The sequence below is a fragment of the Salmo trutta genome, chromosome 36 (assembly GCF_901001165.1).
Source record: "Salmo trutta chromosome 36, fSalTru1.1, whole genome shotgun sequence".
NCBI classification, from domain to species: domain Eukaryota; kingdom Metazoa; phylum Chordata; class Actinopteri; order Salmoniformes; family Salmonidae; genus Salmo; species Salmo trutta.
This window is the reverse complement of record NC_042992.1, coordinates 15868264-15889004: the sequence shown is the minus strand read 5'-3', so window position 1 is coordinate 15889004 and position 20741 is coordinate 15868264. Positions and strand designations below refer to the sequence as shown.

General features: G+C 44.0%; 1 protein-coding gene and 1 long non-coding RNA gene across 3 annotated transcripts in view; both read left to right on the top strand.

The window, feature by feature from the left end:
• Nucleotides 1-20741, top strand: part of vps50 (VPS50 subunit of EARP/GARPII complex) — a 239731-nt gene that overhangs the window by 41559 nt on the left and 177431 nt on the right. For both annotated transcript variants that reach the window (XM_029734820.1, XM_029734819.1), the window contains exons 5-9: nucleotides 3436-3489; nucleotides 14677-14747; nucleotides 14990-15107; nucleotides 15591-15626; nucleotides 16111-16193. In XM_029734820.1, the coding sequence (XP_029590680.1) occupies nucleotides 3436-3489; nucleotides 14677-14747; nucleotides 14990-15107; nucleotides 15591-15626; nucleotides 16111-16193 (362 nt within the window). The remainder of the gene's footprint in view (nucleotides 1-3435; nucleotides 3490-14676; nucleotides 14748-14989; nucleotides 15108-15590; nucleotides 15627-16110; nucleotides 16194-20741) is intronic.
• Nucleotides 16200-16709, top strand: LOC115175530 (uncharacterized). The gene is made up of 2 exons (XR_003872053.1): nucleotides 16200-16564; nucleotides 16618-16709. It is a non-coding gene; the product is annotated as an uncharacterized LOC115175530 (long non-coding RNA).

Here is a 20741-nt window from a genome sequence, read left to right as displayed (position 1 = left end):
TTGATGATATGGATGTGTTTTTTGAGTGAATTGTGTTTGAGTGAAGAGAAGGGTCTCTGTACCAGGGATGAGCCCTTTCTCTGGATCCCAAATGGGACTGGTGTTGTGCTGTAAGTGCAGTGACCCCTCACACTGAACCACTGCTATGCGTCTAAATATTTTGCTGTGCGATCTGTAATTTTAATTTAGGAGCACCAGTGTGGCTAGAAAAATGAAGGATTCTAGCTTTATTACCTCAAATATTGTTCATTGTGCTCCTACATTTCTTTGGGTGTGCCAACATTTTTCCAATTTCGGCGCACACGTGCTCCTTGTAAAAAGCATAGACCCCTGGCACAGAACATGTTTCCCAAGCATGTACACACGCATGTACGCATCTTACAAACAGTCATCTTTGCTTTTTATAACCTCATAAAGGTATTAGTATGGTTTCTACTTTTCTTTATTTAAAAAAATATGGTTGATTTCAGAGGCTATCCCCTCTAACTCTCCATCTCACATTCATTATTTCTCTCTCTCTCTCTCCCTCTCTCTTCTCTCTCTCCTCTCTCTCTCTCTCTCTCCTCTCTCTCTCTCTCCTCTCTCTCTCTCTCTCTCTCTCTCTCTCCTCTCTCTCCTCTCTCTCCTCTCTCTCTTCTCTCTCTCTCCTCTCTCTCTCTCTCTCTCTCTCCTCTCTTCTCTCTCTCTCTTCTCTCTCTCTCTCCTCTCTTCTCTCTCTCTCTTCTCTCTCTCTCCTCTCTCTCTCCTCTCTCTCCTCTCTTCTCTCTCACACACACACACACACACACACACACACACACACACACACACACACACACACACACACACACACACAGTTGAGCAAGCGAGTGTAGCAGCTGAACAGTCCGACCATCTGTTCTGTTCAGGGCTCCAGTTAGCTCCCCGTCTCCGTACAGCAATATATCAGCTCCCCCTCACTGTGGAGCTGTGTACTGAGCATCGACAACGCTCTGGAACATTATGTTCCTAGCTGTGTGTGTCTGTGTGTGTTATCCCCACTACAGCCTTGCCCTAAATGTGTTATAAGTCAGATGCTATCCACAACGAACTAGGCCATGTGTAGCTAGGTGGCAAGTCTGCCCCTTGTGTATTTATTGTGAGTATGTCGTGTTGTGTAGGTGCACAAACATGGCTTCTTCTACTGAGTAAATACAGCATGCTGTGTGAGAGTGTTGGCATGATTTAGTCCAGGGTTAAATTAACCCAACCTGGTAGTTATTTCTACAACCTGGTAGTTAACCCAACCTGGTAGATATTTCTACAACCTGGTAGTTAACCCAAGCTGGTAGTTATTTCTACAACCTGGTAGTTAACCCAAGCTGGTAGTTATTTCTACAACCTGGTACCGTAAATTCCGGACTATAAGCCGCAACTTTTTTTCCCAGGCTTTGAACCTCGCGGCTTAAATTTTTTTGTTCCCAAAAAAACACTGTGACGTGTTCAGTTTTTTGGCTGCATGAAGCTTTCATTAGACCAATGAAATTGCCGAACGGGTTAAGGTCAAACAACTTTTTTGTTACTGTTTAGATTAAATCGAGCGCTCTCAAACTTCCCATCATTCTGATTACGGTAGTCATTTTGTCACCCTCATCATGGCAAAGACACGGAGAAATGCATATGATGCAGCTTTCAAGTTGAAGGCGATTGATCTGGCTGTTGGAAAAGGAAATAGAGCTGCTGCACGGGAGCTTGGTCTTAATGAGTCGATGATAAGACGTTGGAAACAGCAGCGTGAGGAATTGACTCAGTGCAAAAAGACAACTAAAGCTTACTGCTCATTTTTTATTTTTGTTACAAGCCGTGTTTCGTTAAAGCCTATTTATTTTTGTTACAAGCCGTGTTTCGTTAAAGCCTATTTATTTTTGTTACAAGCCGTGTTTTGTTAAAGCCTGTGTAAAGTTCATTTGTTTCAATGTACTGGTAGGCACCTGCGGCTTATAGACATGTGCGGCTTATTTATGTTCAAAATATATATATTTTTTTAAATTCAGTAGGTGCGGCTTATATTCAGGTGCGCTTAATAGTCCGGAAATTACGGTAGTTAACCCAAAATGGTAGATATTTCTACAACCTGGTAGATATTTCTACAACCTGGTAGTTAACCCAACCTGGTAGATATTTCTACAGGAGATGTTACATTTCTTATTCCATTTCATCAATGCAACATTGACCTTTTCTGTCCTTTAGGCCTTGCTTCTCAGAAAACACCAATGAAGACTATGATACACACAATATTTGAATAATGCCAATGTTACATAGAGTACAGCACATACTGTACAACACACAATAGGCTATTCTTAAGTAGCTAGTAGTAAAGTATAGATTTAATTCAGTCTAGTAGTAAATTATAGATTTAATTCAGTCTAGTAGTAAATTATAGATTTAATTCAGTCTCGTAGTAAAGTATGGATTTAATTCAGTCTAGTAGTAAATTATAGATTTAATTCAGTCTAGTAGTAAAGTATAGAATTAATTCAGTCTCGTAGTAAATTATAGATTTAATTCAGTCTCGTAGTAAAGTATAGACTTAATTCAGTCTAGTAGTAAATTATAGATTTAATTCAGTCTAGTAGTAAATTATAGATTTAATTCAGTTTAGTAGTAAATTATAGATTTAATTCAGTCTAGTAGTAAATTATAGATTTAATTCAGTCTAGTAGTATAGATTTAATTCAGTCTAGTAGTAAAGTATAGATTTAATTCAGTCTAGTAGTAAAGTATAGATTTAATTCAGTCTCGTAGTAAAGTATAGATTTAATTCAGTCTAGTAGTAAAGTATAGATTTAATTCAGTCTAGTAGTAAAGTATAGATTTAATTCAGTCTAGTAGTAAAGTATAGATTTAATTCAGTCTCGTAGTAAAGTATAGATTTAATTCAGTCTCGTAGTAAAGTATAGATTTAATTCAGTCTCGTAGTAAATTATAGATTTAATTCAGTCTCGTAGTAAAGTATAGATTTAATTCAGTCTCGTAGTAAAGTATAGATTTAATTCAGTCTCGTAGTAAAGTGCAGGCTAGTTCAGTCTCGTAGTAAAGTGCAGGCTAGTTCAGTCTCGTAGTAAAGTGCAGGCTAGTTCAGTCTCGTAGTAAAGTGCAGGCTAGTTCAGTCTCGTAGTAAAGTGCAGGCTAGTTCAGTCTCGTAGTAAAGTGCAGGCTAATTCAGTCTCGTAGTAAAGTGCAGGCTAGTTCAGTCTCGTAGTAAAGTGCAGGCTAATTCAGTCTCGGTTTGATCAACAATACAGATATTCCACATTGTGAGAATCCTCTTGGTTAAAGACTTATGTTTTAGATACAGGCACCAAAGCCAGCTATTCTTTCTCCATGCTCTACCATAGTATGATAACCGTGTTTCTCAGGTGGGATGGCATTTACAAGCGTCTGACTGGGTTATTTTTTTTTGTCCTCGCTCTGTAGGTTTCCAAAAAAGTTGCCGATCTTATCCTGGAAAAACAGCCGTCCTACGTCAAGGTATGCTTTCTTCATTCTTTTTCCTTCCTCCTTTCCTGACACTGTATACATTTTAAAGTCTCACCCAAACCCTTCCAGTGTTTATTTACGCTGATTGATATCAACTGTCAATCAGTCATGCCAAAGGAGGTAATGTGGAAAATACCGGCATTACCATTACGGGGCGGCAGGTAGCCTAGTGGTTAGAGCGTTGGGCAAGTAACCGAAAGATTGTTGGATCGAATCCCCGAGCTGACGAGGTAAAAATCTGTCGTTCTTCCCCTGAACCAGTTAACCTACTGTTCTCCGCCGGCCCCTATACAGTCAATAATACAGTAGAAAAATAAGTCTATATACAGTGTGAGCAAATGAGGTGAGATAAGGGAGGTAAAGGCAAAAAAGGTCATGGTGGCAAAGTAAATACAATATAGCAAGTAAAACACTGGAATGGTAGATTTGTAGTGGAAGAAAGTGCAAAGTAGAAATAGAAATAACGGGGTGCAAAGGAGCAAAATAAATAAATAAATACAGTAGGGGAAGAGGTAGTTGTATGGGCTAAATTATAGATGGGCTATGTACAGGTGCAGTGATCTGTGAGCTTCTCTGACAGCTGGTGCTTAAAGCCAGTGAGGGAGATAAGTGTTTCCACTTATATACTCTAGCTATGCTATTATATTATATACTTTGTATGGCTGTGTATAGCCTAGCTATGCTGTAATATTATATAGGTGTTATATACTTTGTATAGCGATTATGTAGCCTGGCTATGCTATAATATTATACAGGTATTATATATTGTTTGTATGGTGATATATAGCCTACCTATGACATAATATTATATAGGTATTATATCGTTTGTATGGCGATATGTAGTCTAGCTATAATATTTAGGTATATCGTTTGTATGGCGATATGTAGTATAAGTATTATGTTATATAATTTGTGTGGTGATATGTAGTCTAGCTATAATATTATATAGATATTATATATTGTTTGTATGGTGATATGTGGTCTAGCTATAATATTATGTAGGTATTATATTGTTTGTATGGCGATATGTAGTCTAGCTATAATATTATGTAGGTATTATGTACTGCTCCAAAAAATAAAGGGAATACTAAAATAACACATCCTAGATCTGAATGAATGAAATAATCTTATTAAATACTTTTTTCTTTACATAGTTGAATGTGCTGACAACAAAATCACACAAAAATAATCAATGGAAATCCAATTTATCAACCCATGGAGGTCTGGATTTGGAGTCACACTCAAAATTAAAGTGGAAAACCACACTACAGGCTTATCCAACTTTGATGTAATATCCTTAAAACAAGTCAAAATGAGGCTCAGTAGTGTGTGTGGCCTCCACGTGCCTGTATGACCTCCCTACAACGCCTGGGCATGCTCCTGATGAGGTGGCGGATGGTCTCCTGAGGGATCTCCTCCCAGACCTGGACTAAAGCATCCGCCAACTCCTGGACAGTCTGTGGTGCAACGTGGCGTTGGTGGATAGAGCGAGACATGATGTCCCAGATGTGCTCAATTAGATTCAGGTCTGGGGAACGGGCGGGCCAGTCCATAGCATCAATGCCTTCCTCTTGCAGGAACTGCTGACACACTCCAGCCACATGAGGTCTAGCATTGTCTTGCATTAGGAGGAACCCAGGGCCAACCGCACCAGCATATGGTCTCACAAGGGGTCTGAGGATCTCATCTCGGTACCTAATGGCAGTCAGGCTACCTCTGGCGAGCACATGGAGGGCTGTGCGGCCCCCCAAAGAAATGCCACCCCACACCATGACTGACCCACCGCCAAACCGGTCATGCTGGAGGATGTTGCAGGCAGCAGAACGTTCTCCACGGCGTCTCCAGACTCTGTCACGTCTGTCACATGTGCTCAGTGTGAACCTGCTTTCATCTGTGAAGAGCACAGGGCGCCAGTGGCGAATTTGCCAATCTTGGTGTTCTCTGGCAAATGCCACACGTCCTGCACGGTGTTGGGCTGTAAGCACAACCCCCACCTGTGGACGTCGGGCCCTCATACCACCCTCATGGAGTCTGTTTCTGACCGTTTGAGCAGACACATGCACATTTGTGGCCTGCTGGAGGTCATTTTGCAGGGCTCTGGTAGTGCTCCTCCTGCTCCTCCTTGCACAAATGCGGAGGTAGCGGTCCTGCTGCTGGGTTGTTGCCCTCCTACGGCCTCCTCCACGTCTCCTGATGTACTGGCCTGTCTCCTGGTAGCGCCTCCATGCTCTGGACACTACGCTGACAGACACAGCAAACCTTGCCACAGCTCGCATTGATGTGCCATCCTGGATGAGCTGCACTACCTGAGCCACTTGTGTGGGTTGTAGACTCCGTCTCATGCTACCACTAGAGTGAAAGCACCGCCAGCATTCAAAAGTGACCGAAACATCAGCCAGGAAGCATAGGAACTGAGAATTGGTCACCACCTGTAGAACCACTCCTTTATTGGGGGTGTCTTGCTAATTGCTTATAATTTCCACCTGTTGTCTATTCCATTTGCACAACAGCATGTGAAATTTATTGTCAATCAGTGTTGCTTCCTAAGTGGACAGTTTGATTTCACAGAAGTGTGATTGACTTGGAGTTACATTGTGTTGTTTAAGTGTTCCCTTTATTTTTTTGAGCAGTGTATATTGTTTGTATGGTGATATGTAGTCTAGCTATGCGTGATAGTAAGTAATGAGATATAGTCTAGATGTAGATAAATGGCATGCTGACTGTGGTGGACATGATGGCATGTGGTGAGAGCAGTTTGACCCCCACTGTCCTGCTGCTGTAGCTTGTCCTGAGTGGGTTCTGCTCTTCCCCCTGTGGGGATAGCCAGACGCAAAGGTCAGGGTCGTGGTTAGGCCGACACCTCGGACACCTGCAGTCACACTGATACAGCGGGTGCCACATTTATCATGACAGGAACTGCCAGCCCATTCACCCGTGATGTGTTCTGTGTGTTTCAGCCTCTCCAGTCAATACTGAATCAACAGTGTGATGTTAGGGGATCCATGGTAACTGTTAGTTTAAGTCTCAGGCAAGATTGCTTGACATGTCATTTCTCCCTCCTCGTCGCCCTTTGAGAGTGGCTAGGCGGGTCTGTTAAAGCCATGAGGTGTTGGCTGAACCTTATCCTCGGCTCCAGATGTGATGGAGCCATCACAGCTTGATATATAGTTGAAAACCGGGATTGGTGATTTAAAATGGGAGCTGCCCTACCGCGATGCTTATCGGCCAACTTAAAACAGAAGCCCTATAATTGAGTGGCCAAACTAGCCAATGTCTGAGAGAGCGGGAGATTGTCAGGGAGAAAGAGATTGGTACCAGAGTCATAGCCTGCATCCTAATGAATTACCCCCCCGATATGTTGTCAGGTAATACAATGCTGACAATGGAATCAAATGGACTTGGACAGTTGTTTTTCATTCTTTTTTCGGTGCGAGCACTTACCCGCCATAGATGTTGCTATTAGTGCTTTGTCTTCCCTGTTGGTGCTGTGGCCCTCACCAACAGGCTATCGGGCTCACAGGGAGTAATAGACTGCGTTGAGCCGATCACTGCACCTTTCCATCAATGACCTGTAATACTAATAACTGCACTATACTGCATTAGCACTATGTACACCTCTGAACAGCACTATGTGCTCTATTCCTCCCTCTGCATCTATAGATACAGGTAACTTCCAAAATAATGTTAACCGTTGAGTAAATGAGGGATACAAAGTGTGTTAAAGCAGGTGCTTACACCGGTGTGGTTCCCGAGTTGATTAAGCAATTAACATCCCATCATGCTTAGGGTCATGTATAAAATATTTTTTTTTTTTATGTTTACTGTATTTATATTGTGTATGTTGTCTGTGTGTCTGTAGATTGTCTACTGCTGGCAGCACCTGTGTAAATGTAATTGGCCAAAAAAGTGATTCTGATTCAGTTTGATGGCATTGGAGCAGTTTGGTAAATTGAGTAGCTAGCTACTTGGAACTGTAAATTAAACATGAACTCTCGCTCTTCTTTGATGGTAGATTGGAGAACGGAGTGTGTATGTGTGTGCATATTTTTGATTGCAGACACATTTTTCTGAGCAGTCACATTTCCCCCCATACACATACAACCATTTATTTGAATGCAACAGGATCCAGGGCAATGTGTAGGCAGTGTGTTGGGGGCGGTGGCATACATTTCTTTATTTTTTAACATTTTATTTCACCTTTATTTAACCAGGTAGGCAAGTTTAGAACAAGTTCTCATTTACAATTGCGACCTGGCCAAGATAAAGCAAAGCAGTTTGACACACACAACAACACAGAGTTACACATGGAGTAAAACGAACATACAGTCAATAATACAGTAGAAAAATAAGTCTATATACAATGTGAGCAAATGAGGTGAGATAAGGGAGGTAAAGGCAAAAAAGGCCATGGTGGCAAAGTAAAAACAATATAGCAAATAAAACACTGGAATGGTAGATTTGTAGTGGAAAAAAGTGCAAAGTAGAAATAATGGGGTGCAAAGGAGCAAAATAAATAAATACAGTAGGGGAGGAGGTAGTTGCTTGGGCTAAATTATAGATGGGCTATGTGCAGTGATCTGTGAGCTGCTGACAGCTGTTGCTTAAAGCTAGTGAGGGAGATAAGTGTTTCCAGTTTCAGAGATTTTAGTAGTTCGTTCCAGTCATTGGCAGCAGAGAACTGGAAGGAGAGAGGGCCAAAGGAGGAATTGGCTTTGGGGGTGACCAGAGAGATATACCTGCTGGAGCGCGTGCTACAGGTGGGTGCTGCTATGGTGACCAGTGAGCTGAGATATGGGGGGACTTTACCTAGCAGGGTCTTGTAGATGACCTGGAGCCAGTGGGTTTGGTGACGAGTATGAAGCGAGGGCCAGCCAACGAGAGCGTACAGGTCGCAGTGGTGGGTAGTATATGGGGCTTTGGTGACAAAACGGATGGCACTGTAATAGACTGCATCCAGTTTATTGAGTAGGCTATTTTGTAAATGACATCGCCAAAGTCGAGGATCGGTAGGATGGTCAGTTTTACGAGGGTATGTTTGGCAGCATGAGTGAAGGATGCTTTGTTGTGAAATAGGAAGCCAATTTTAGATTTAACTTTGGATTGGAGATGTTTGATGTGAGTCTGGAAGGAGAGTTTACAGTCTAACCAGACACCTAGGTATTTGTAGTTGTCCACATATTCTAAGTCAGAACCGTCCAGAGTAGTGATGCTTGACGGGCGGGCAGGTGCGGGCAGCGATCGGTTGAAGAGCATGCATTTAGTTTTACTTGTATTTAAGAGCAGTTCGAGGCCACGGAAGGAGAGTTGTATGGCATTGAAGCTCGTCTGGAGGGTTGTTAACACAGTGTCCAAAGAAGGGCCAGAAGTATACGGAATGGTATCGTCTGCGTAGAGGTGGATCAGAGACTCACCAGCAGCAAGAGCGACATTGATGTATACAGAGAAAAGAGTTGGCCCAAGAATTGAACCCTGTGGCACCCCCATAGAGACTGCCAGAGGCCCGGACAACGGGCCATCCGATTTGACACATTGAACTCTATCAGAGAAGTAGTTGGAGAACCAGGCGAGGCAATCATTTGAGAAACCAAGGCTACTGAGTCTGCTGATGAGGATGTGGTGATTGACAGAGTCGAAAGCCTTGGCCAGGTCAATGAATACGGCAGCACAGTATTTTTTCTTATCGATGGCGGTTACGATATTGTTTAGGACTTTGAGCGTGGCTGAGGTGCACCCATGACCAGCTCTGAAACCAGATTGCATAGCGGAGAAGGTGCGGTGGGATTCGAAATGGTCGGTAATCTGTTTGTTGACTTGGCTTTCGAAGACCTTAGAAAGGCAGGGTAGGATAGATATAGGTCTGTAGCAGTTTGGGTCAAGAGTGTCCCCCCCTTTGAAGAGGGGGATGACCGCAGCTGCTTTCCAATCTTTGGGAATCTCAGATGACACGAGAGGTTGAACAGGCTAGTAATAGGGGTTGCAACAATTTCGGCAGATCATTTTAGAAAGAAAGGGTCTAGATTGTCTAGCCTGGCTGATTTGTAGGGGTCCAGATTTTTCAGCTCTTTCAGAACATAAGCTGACTGGATTTGGGAAAAGGAGAAATGGGGAAGGCTTGGGCGAGTAGCTGTGGGGGGTGCAGTGCTGTTGACCGCGGTAGGGGTAGCCAGGTGGAAAGCATGGCCAGCTGTAGAAAAATGCTTATTGAAATTCTCAATTATAGTGGATTTATAGGTGGCGACAGAGTTTCCTATCCTCAGTGCAGTGGGCAGCTTATTCTCCCTGGACTTTACAGTGTCCCAGAACTTTTTAGAGTTTGTGTTGCAGGAAGCAAATTTCTGCTTGAAAAAGCTAGCCTTGGCTTTTCTAACTGCCTGTGAATATTGGTTTCTAACTTCTCTGAGAATGTGCATATCACGGGGGCTGTTCGATGCTAATGCAGAACGCCACAAGATGTTTTTGTGTTGGTTAAGGGCAGTCTGGTCTGGAGGGAACCAAGGGCTATATCTGTTCTTGGTTCTAAATTTCTTGAATGGGGCATGCTTATTTAAGATGGAGAGGAAGGCATTTAAAAAAAATAACCAGCCATCCTCTACTGACGAGGTCAGTATCCTTCCAGGATACCCGGGCCAGGTCGATTAGAAAGGCTTGCTCGCTGAAGTGTTTCAGGGAGCGTTTGACAGTGATGAGTGGAGGTCGTTTGACCGCTGACCCAATACAGATGCAGGCAATGAGGCAGTGATCGCTGAGATCTTGGTTGAAAACAGCAGAGGTGTATTTAGAGGGCAAGTTGAATGAATATACATGAATATAGAACAGTTACTATGTCCAACCATCTCAGAGGATGACCTTCATGTCTCCTGATTGTTGCCAAAAATGTCTCTAACAGCCCACCTGGCGTGGAAAACTCTATGAGAAACAGTGATATACACTCTGAATTACCTAAAATGATGTATCCCATATCAGTCTTTCACAGTCAGCCTACCCAAGCTGTACTGTGGCTAATAGTAGACCAACCCAAGCTGTACTGTGCAGTAGGCTAATAGTAGACCAACCCAAGCTGTACTGTGCAGTAGGCTAATAGTAGACCAACCCAAGCTGTACTGTGCAGTAGGCTAATAGTAGACCAACCCAAGCTGTACTGTGCAGTAGGCTAATAGTAGACCAACCCAAGCTGTACTGTGCAGTAGGCTAATAGTAGACCAACCCAATCTGTACTGTGCAGTAGGCTAATAGTAGACCAACCCAAGCTGTACTGTGCAGTAGGCTAATAGTAGACCAACCCAAGCTGTACTGTGCAGTAGGCTAATAGTAGACCAACCCAAGCTGTACTGTGCAGTAGGCTAATAGTAGACCAACCCAAGCTGTACTGTGCAGTAGGCTAATAGTAGACCAACCCAAGCTGTACTGTGCAGTAGGCTAATAGTAGACCAACCCAAGCTGTACTGTGCAGTAGGCTAATAGTAGACCAACCCAAGCTGTACTGTGCAGTAGGCTAATAGTAGACCAACCCAAGCTGTACTGTGCAGTAGGCTAATAGTAGACCAACCCAAGCTGTACTGTGCAGTAGGCTAATAGTAGACCAACCCAAGCTGTACTGTGCAGTAGGCTAATAGTAGACCAACCCAAGCTGTACTGTGCAGTAGGCTAATAGTAGACCAACCCAAGCTGTACTGTGCAGTAGGCTAATAGTAGACCAACCCAAGCTGTACTGTGCAGTAGGCTAATAGTAGACCATCCCAAGCTGTACTGTGCAGTAGGCTAATACTAGACCAACCCAAGCTGGGTGCAGTAGGCTAATAGTAGACCTACTATTGAAATGTAAGTTAGGCTTTAAAGTGAGTATTTCTTTTTTATCATGTCTTAGCTCTCAAAGTCACCATTTTTATTGAAAAACAACAAAATCGTATATTCTAACTCCACAACAATGCTTGAACCACATCAGGAGACCATTTTTGAGGTCTGGGAAAAATCTAAGAAATTACTTTTTGACCCTTTTAATTCAAATGTGCAGACACCTAGCTCTGTTGTTTGGTTAGCAGTTTCTGTCACATGAGATGGAGTTTGCAAAAGAAATTTCCTCTGGATTGATGCATATAATCATGATATCATTCTGACAGGTTGGGATAGGCTACTATGTAGCTAGTAAACATTTAATAGAGAAGGTTTTTGGGAAAGCCTTTCCATCTACCAGAAGATGGTTAGGCCTATCATCATTGCTATATTCTTCCTGTTCCTTAATTATTTGAAACCTGGACGTTTTTCTTCCTATTATGAAGTGTGTCTTAGCTTGCTTCATAGCAGCCTGTAGCCAAAATCCCACTATGAAAATGTAGGCCTACTGCCATGTGCACATTGCTGTGCCTAAAATGTGAAGAAATAATCCACATTTTTAAGCTGAACATTGTGATCTGTTCCATCTGTCTTATTAATTGATACGGCGTGTCTTTCCACCACACTACTTTGATACATATCAGTGGGGATTAAGAAGTGAGTATGCGCAATGCTCACTGAAAAATAAGTGGGTATGTGGCGTATGCCTGCGTATACCCTCCACTACACCAATGGGATGCAGTCCACCACTTTAGAAGTACAGCCGAATGGTGAACAGCCCGTCGAGTGTCATTTGCTTCCCATCAAATCTCATAATCTTCAATTTCCGCCCAGGTCCTGGGTCGCTTGAGAAATGTATTATTACCCCAGTCGTCCTTGTGGATGACTTCTACCTATATCATAGTATTTTGAGGGGTTGAATTGGCCTTTTGCACCACTGTGTTTTGAGAAGATACAGTATCTGCTTGGGGCGGTTAGAGCGTTGGGCCAGTAACTGAAAGGTTGCTAGGTCAAAGCTGACAAGGTAAAAATCTGTCGTTCTGCCCCTGAACAAGGCAGTTAACCCACTGTTCCTATGCCGTCATTGTAAATTAGAATTTGTTCTTAACTGACTTGCCTAGTTTAAGGTTAAATAAAATACAAAATCTGCTGCTGTGGTTGTCAGCTCGCTAACGGACAGGTGTACTCCTGGGAGGGTGGGAGATAGGGCAGAGGTCATGTATTATTGCCCAGGCTGCTGTGTGTGTGTGTCTCTGTCTCTCTGTAACCTGATGGGGATGTTCTATCAGATCTGCTGGGTGAGCTAAATAGATCTGTCTCCATAGTATAAATGGTTAGAAAGATTTGTAAACTCTATAGTAGAGACCCCTCGCCGGCCTGTGTGTCTCAGCCATTCTAGCGAAATGGGCTGTGATGTGACCGGGTGTTGGGCTACGGCTTCCATTTGCTCAGTCAGGAAGTACGGTATAGGTGTGTGTGATAAGTTTCTGGTGTTTTTCTGTATTTAGCTTGCATTCCACACACACTGCTTCTTTCACAGACATAAATTATACCACTGAAAACCTAATTGTCATGCTAGGAAGTTTTCTGATGATTCACTGGGATTAAGGCCTTAACCTTGGCTGCCATTGGGGTGCAGGCGAGACCCGAGAGCTGTAGCTAGCTTCAGGTTTTACAATAGGATTTAGGGCCACTGGCCTGGGTATTAGCGAGAAACTTGGCTTATTGGTCGGTCTCACTAATGATGTGACTGTGCCGCGGTGAGTCACTAGTTCTTAATTCTCAGTGACTCAGCAGGGCTGCCACTAGACCACTCCGCCCTTTGGGCAAGGGCACGTCCAAGGGCACTATTTGTTCAGCATTACTAATGCATGTTGTTGAACTTGCTCTGAAAATACTACATTCATACTGTTCAACTACAGGCAACGATATGTTGGTCCTTGCAACTCTATTGCTCATCATGTAAGACCTACTCTACTGCATAAGGGTTATTTGATCTTGTACACATTTGCGGCTAAAAGCTGAATTGCAGTACAAAAAAAAAAGATTTAGATGGGTTGAAAATGAAGTGTCTAGTAAGCCTCAGAGACTGATTCTGCTGGCAACACGGATCTGCATTACGTTTGATGGTGTATGGTCATTCAGTTGGTCTGGGAGAGGTTAGTTTGGGTACAGCCTGAGTCGTGTCCACTTGCATGTAGTAGTAGGGCTAATATGTCCCTCACTTCATGAGGTTAACAGCATCCATGCCCTTAAACAAGGAGTTGTTTGTGACTTGTTTTATGTCAACTGATCCAGCCAGTCAGGAGGCTATTCTCTATCCAGTTTGAATGGGATTGTTTGTTTTAGACGTCTGTTCTGACGTAAGAGCCGTTGCTCTCTGTTTGTCCCTCTTTATCTACTGCGCTGAATCAATTTTCCACCTCGTATTCCCTCACCAAATAGTTGTTTTTAACATGACAGTATTCTTTGTAAAAATACATACAAAAAAAAACATGACAGGGTTGTGTTGTCTTTCTCTGAATGCTGCCTCTTTGAGTCGTTGACCAGCCCCAATTATGTTCGCCTAAGATAACGTCAGTTAGCGTGCGCTCTCACCTTAAGGCGATGACAGCTGGCTCTTCAAAAAAGAAGTCAGAATATCACTGTTCAGTGAATCCACCAGTAGCTGAGGGCATGTTCATTCTTTGAGAGGTCGCTGTTGGGTTGGCCTTTTCCAAGTAAAACCAAACCACTCATTTCCTCTTTCCTTTACAGAACTCTTCCATTTCTCTCGGATGTTTGTGTTTTTGATATTATGACACACTCATGCACAAACACACACCGTAGGGTTGATATGTTGAAGCCTTTGCCAGTGAGGCACTGGTACAGAATAGAGACAGTGTATGGAGGAGAATGTGGTGTGGCGTTTTCTCATGGGTCACAGTGGGGTACGCTATGAGAAACAGAAGAACGTTTGGTACCCTGTGTGGGGGAATGATTCTCCCTGATTCACCCCATTAGTGACAGATGGGGCTCACAGGAAACTGGAGCAGATGAGAGACAATTCAACTGACTTTAAAAGTTACAGTAACCCTTTATTATACACAGTCCTATTCCAGCTAGCATTCAACTCAATTGTTATCTTCTGTACTGTACCGTAACATTTTACGATGTGCGGAGTGGACTGTTAAAGAAAGAGTTACTTTGGTTGCTGTGTGAATTGTGATTGGGTGGACCAGTACGGAGAAAAATGTATGAAATGTATGCATTCACTACCGTAAGTCGCTCTGGATAAGAGCGTCTGCTAAATGACTAAAATGTAAAAAAATGGTCACTCAATGTGAGTGGATCGCTTGTTTTCTGCAGGAGTTGGAGAGGGTGACGTCATTACAAACCAATCTACAGCTGGCTGCAGTGATCTGCACCAATGCTAGGAGGTAAGTACTCAGATGTGACCCACCCTCCTTCTCAAAGCTTGTTCTCTTCCATTGGGGATGCTTGGGGTTGAATATTCCTCTCAGCATTGAGCCTGCTAATTAATATCATTCCCACTGTGTACATGTACAACAAGTTTACCTGTACTTCAATTCAGTCAGAGTTGCGAAGCATTTTGAGACTACTCTAACAGAACTGTGCCAGGATGGTAAATGTTTTTCATGATGTCACTTCCTGGTTCCAGGCAGCTGAGTATTTCAAAGGAGGACTTCACCGAGGCCAGCCTGGGGCTCCTAGCCAATCAGAGGAGGAGACACCTGCTCACAGGGCTGCTGAAGTCACTGAGGACCATCAAGACCCTGGTAACTGTCCAAGTCACCTTGTTGCTTTAAATCCTGATTCAGACATGGATATCTACATGCAACACAATTCAGTTGTGGGATGTTACTTATTTCGTAATTGAGTGTCAACATTTAGCTTGTGGTTCTTGATAAAGATGATCAATCTTAAAGGCATACTTAGGGATTTTGGCAATGAGGCCCTTCATTCGACTCTGAGGAAGTAGATAAACTTGTGGATACCATTTTTATGTCTCTGTCCAGTATGAAGGAAGTTAGAGGTAGTTGGTGAGCCAATACTAACTAACGTTAGCATAATCTTAACAAGACTTCCAGTCATTTCGCTAACGCTAGTTAGCAGTTGTGCTAGTTAACAACTTACTTCAAACTGCAGACAGAGACAAAAATAGTATCCACGAGTTCATTTGACTCTGGGTAAGTAGATAAAGGGCCTAATTGCCAAAATCCCGAAGTATCCCTTTAACTGTTTTGCTTGTTGTTTTACAGCAAAGGACTGATGTTCGCCTCAGTGAGATGCTGGAGGTAAGAGACTCACGCACGAGTGCTCTAGGAAGCTGAGTTTAGATGAAGCTCGGTTATTAAATCCAGATCGTCATGAATCCCTGAATCCCATTTGTAATGGCAGACCATCCTAGACTCATTCCTGCTGCTGTCACCATAGCCATAGATTTCAATATATTGTAAGGCTAGCGACAGATATACAAATGAGAAGTATTTCGTTGTGGCCCATAAGATTGAAAAGAGCTGACACTCTGAGTTATCCCAACAAGACCAAGCTACATTCTACATGTAGCCCATGTTAGAGTCATGGGTTTAGAGTAGTGGTTACGAAACATTTTTTTCCACTCTGGCTTACTTCAACACAATATGTTTGTATATTGTTGTATACACCAAAGTATGTACTAATCAGGAAGTTAGCCCTAGTCTTTAACCAACCAAATGATGTTTGACAGAGTCAGGTTCATATCTGAGATTCTTGTTCTTGGTTTGTGTCTCTGTCCTGTAGGAGGAGGACTATCCTGGTGCTATCCAGTTGTGTCTGGAATGTCAGAAGGCTGCCAGCACATTCAAACACTACAGCTGCATAAGGTATGTAAAGATTCCAACTACTACAGCACATTCAAACACTACAGCTGCATAAGGTATGTAAAGATTCCAACTACTACAGCACATTCAAACACTACAGCTGCATAAGGTATGTAAAGATTCCAACTACTACAGCACATTCAAACACTACAGCTGCATAAGGTATGTTAAGATTCCAACTACTACAGCACATTCAAACACTACAGCTGCATAAGGTATGTTAAGATTCCAACTACTACAGCACATTCAAACACTACAGCTGCATAAGGTATGTAAAGATTCCAACTACTACAGCACATTCAAACACTACAGCTGCATAAGGTATGTTAAGATTCCAACTACTACAGCACATTCAAACACTACAGCTGCATAAGGTATGTTAAGATTCCAACTACTACAGCACATTCAAACACTACAGCTGCATAAGGTATGTTAAGATTCCAACTGCGCTGAATACAGTGAAATGCTTACTTACAAGCCCTTAACCAAAAATGCAGTTTCATGAAAATACCAAAAAAAGTAAGAGATAAATAATAATTAAAGAGCAGCAGTAAAATAACAATGTGGAGGCTATATACAGGGGGTACCGGTACAGAGTCAATGTGGAGGCTATATACAGGGGGTACCGGTACAGAGTCAATGTGGAGGCTATATACAGGGGGTACCGGTACAGAGTCAATGTGGAGGCTATATACAGGGGGTACCAGTACAGAGTTAATGTGGAGGCTATATACAGGGGGTACCGGTACAGAGTCAATGTGGAGGCTATATACAGGGGGTACCGGTACAGAGTCAATGTGGAGGCTATATACAGGGGGTACCGGTACAGAGTCAATGTGGAGGCTATATACAGGGGGTACCGGTACAGAGTCAATGTGGAGGCTATATACAGGGGGTACCAGTACAGAGTTAATGTGGAGGCTATATACAGGGGGTACCGGTACAGAGTCAATGTGGAGGCTATATACAGGGGGTACCGGTACAGAGTCAATGTGGAGGCTATATACAGGGGGTACCGGTACAGAGTCAATGTGGAGGCTATATACAGGGGGTACCGGTACAGAGTCAATGTGGAGGCTATATACAGGGGGTACCGGTACAGAGTCAATGTGGAGGCTATATACAGGGGGTACCGGTACAGAGTTAATGTGGAGGCTATATACAGGGGTACCAGTACAGAGTTAATGTGGAGGCTATATACAGGGGGTACCGGTACAGAGTCAATGTGGAGGCTATATACAGGGGTACCAGTACAGAGTTAATGTGGAGGCTATATACAGGGGGTACCAGTACAGAGTCAATGTGGAGGCTATATACAGGGGGTACCGGTACAGAGTCAATGTGGAGGCTATATACAGGGGGTACCAGTACAGAGTCAATGTGGAGGCTATATACAGGGGGTACCGGTACAGAGTCAATGTGGAGGCTATATACAGGGGGTACCGGTACAGAGTTAATGTGGAGGCTATATACAGGGGGTACCGGTACAGAGTTAATGTGGAGGCTATATACAGGGGGTACCGGTACAGAGTCAATGTGGAGGCTATATACAGGGGTACCGGTACAGAGTTAATGTGGAGGCTATATACAGGGGGTACCGGTACAGAGTTAATGTGGAGGCTATATACAGGGGGTACCGGTACAGAGTCAATGTGGAGGCTATATACAGGGGGTACCGGTACAGAGTTAATGTGGAGGCTATATACAGGGGTACCAGTACAGAGTCAATGTGCAGGCTATATACAGGGGGTACCGGTACAGAGTCAATGTGGAGGCTATATACAGGGGGTACCGGTACAGAGTCAATGTGGAGGCTATATACAGGGGGTACCGGTACAGAGTTAATGTGGAGGCTATATACAGGGGGTACCGGTACAGAGTCAATGTGGAGGCTATATACAGGGGGTACCAGTACAGAGTCAATGTGGAGGCTATATACAGGGGGTACCGGTACAGAGTTAATGTGGAGGCTATATACAGGGGGTACCGGTACAGAGTCAATGTAGAGGCTATATACAGGGGGTACCGGTACAGAGTCAATGTGGAGGCTATATACAGGGGGTACCGGTACAGAGTCAATGTGGAGGCTATATACAGGGGGGTACCGGTACAGAGTCAATGTGGAGGCTATATACAGGGGGTACCAGTACAGAGTTAATGTGGAGGCTATATACAGGGGGTACCGGTACAGAGTCAATGTGGAGGCTATATACAGGGGGTACCGGTACAGAGTCAATGTGGAGGCTATATACAGGGGGTACCGGTACAGAGTCAATGTGGAGGCTATATACAGGGGGTACCGGTACAGAGTCAATGTGGAGGCTATATACAGGGGGTACCGGTACAGAGTCAATGTGGAGGCTATATACAGGGGGTACCGGTACAGAGTCAATGTGGAGGCTATATACAGGGGGTACCGGTACAGAGTCAATGTGGAGGCTATATACAGGGGGTACCGGTACAGAGTCAATGTGGAGGCTATATACAGGGGGTACCGGTACAGAGTCAATGTGGAGGCTATATACAGGGGGTACCGGTACAGAGTCAATGTGGAGGCTATATACAGGGGTACCAGTACAGAGTTAATGTGGAGGCTATATACAGGGGTACCAGTACAGAGTTAATGTGGAGGCTATATACAGGGGGTACCAGTACAGAGTTAATGTGGAGGCTATATACAGGGGGTACCAGTACAGAGTTAATGTGGAGGCTATATACAGGGGGTACCGGTACAGAGTTAATGTGGAGGCTATATACAGGGGGTACCGGTACAGAGTTAATGTGGAGGCTATATACAGGGGGTACCGGTACAGAGTCAATGTGGAGGCTATATACAGGGGGTACCGGTACAGAGTTAATGTGGAGGCTATATACAGGGGGGTACCGGTACAGAGTCAATGTGGAGGCTATATACAGGGGGTACCGGTACAGAGTCAATGTGGAGGCTATATACAGGGGGTACCGGTACAGAGTCAATGTGGAGGCTATATACAGGGGGTACCAGTACAGAGTTAATGTGGAGGCTATATACAGGGGGTACCGGTACAGAGTCAATGTGGAGGCTATATACAGGGGGTACCGGTACAGAGTCAATGTGGAGGCTATATACAGGGGGTACCGGTACAGAGTCAATGTGGAGGCTATATACAGGGGGTACCGGTACAGAGTCAATGTGGAGGCTATATACAGGGGGTACCAGTACAGAGTTAATGTGGAGGCTATATACAGGGGGTACCGGTACAGAGTCAATGTGGAGGCTATATACAGGGGGTACCGGTACAGAGTCAATGTGGAGGCTATATACAGGGGGTACCGGTACAGAGTCAATGTGGAGGCTATATACAGGGGGTACCGGTACAGAGTCAATGTGGAGGCTATATACAGGGGGTACCGGTACAGAGTCAATGTGGAGGCTATATACAGGGGGTACCGGTACAGAGTCAATGTGGAGGCTATATACAGGGGGTACCGGTACAGAGTCAATGTGGAGGCTATATACAGGGGTACCAGTACAGAGTTAATGTGGAGGCTATATACAGGGGTACCAGTACAGAGTTAATGTGGAGGCTATATACAGGGGGTACCAGTACAGAGTTAATGTGGAGGCTATATACAGGGGGTACCAGTACAGAGTTAATGTGGAGGCTATATACAGGGGGTACCGGTACAGAGTTAATGTGGAGGCTATATACAGGGGGGTACCGGTACAGAGTTAATGTGGAGGCTATATACAGGGGGTACCGGTACAGAGTCAATGTGGAGGCTATATACAGGGGGTACCGGTACAGAGTCAATGTGGAGGCTATATACAGGGGGTACCGGTACAGAGTCAATGTGGAGGCTATATACAGGGGGTACCAGTACAGAGTTAATGTGGAGGCTATATACAGGGGGTACCGGTACAGAGTTAATGTGGAGGCTATATACAGGGGGTACCGGTACAGAGTCAATGTGGAGGCTATATACAGGGGGTACCGGTACAGAGTCAATGTGGAGGCTATATACAGGGGGTACCGGTACAGAGTCAATGTGGAGACTATATACAGGGGGTACCAGTACAGAGTCAATGTGGAGGCTATATACAGGGGGTACCGGTACAATGTGGAGGCTATATATAGGGGGTACCGGTACAGAGTCAATGTGGAGGCTATATATAGGGGGTACCGGTACAATGTGGAGGCTATATACAGGGGGCACCGGTACAATGTGGAGGCTATATATAGGGGGTACCGGTACAGCGTTAATGTGCGGGAGCACCGGTGTCGAGGTAATTGAGGTAATATGTACATGTAGGTAGAGTTATTAAAGTGACTATGCATAGATAATAACAGAGAGTAGAGGGGGGGGGGGGTAATGCAAATAGTCTGGGTAGCCATTTGACTAGATGTTCAGGAGTCTTATGGCATGGGGGTAGAAGCTGTTTAGAAGCCTCTTGGACCTAGACTTGGCGCTCCGGTATTGCTTGCCTTGCGGTAGCAGAGAGAAGTCTATGACTAGGGTGGCTGGAGTGTTTGACAATTAGGGCCTTCCTCTGACACCGCCTGGTGTAGG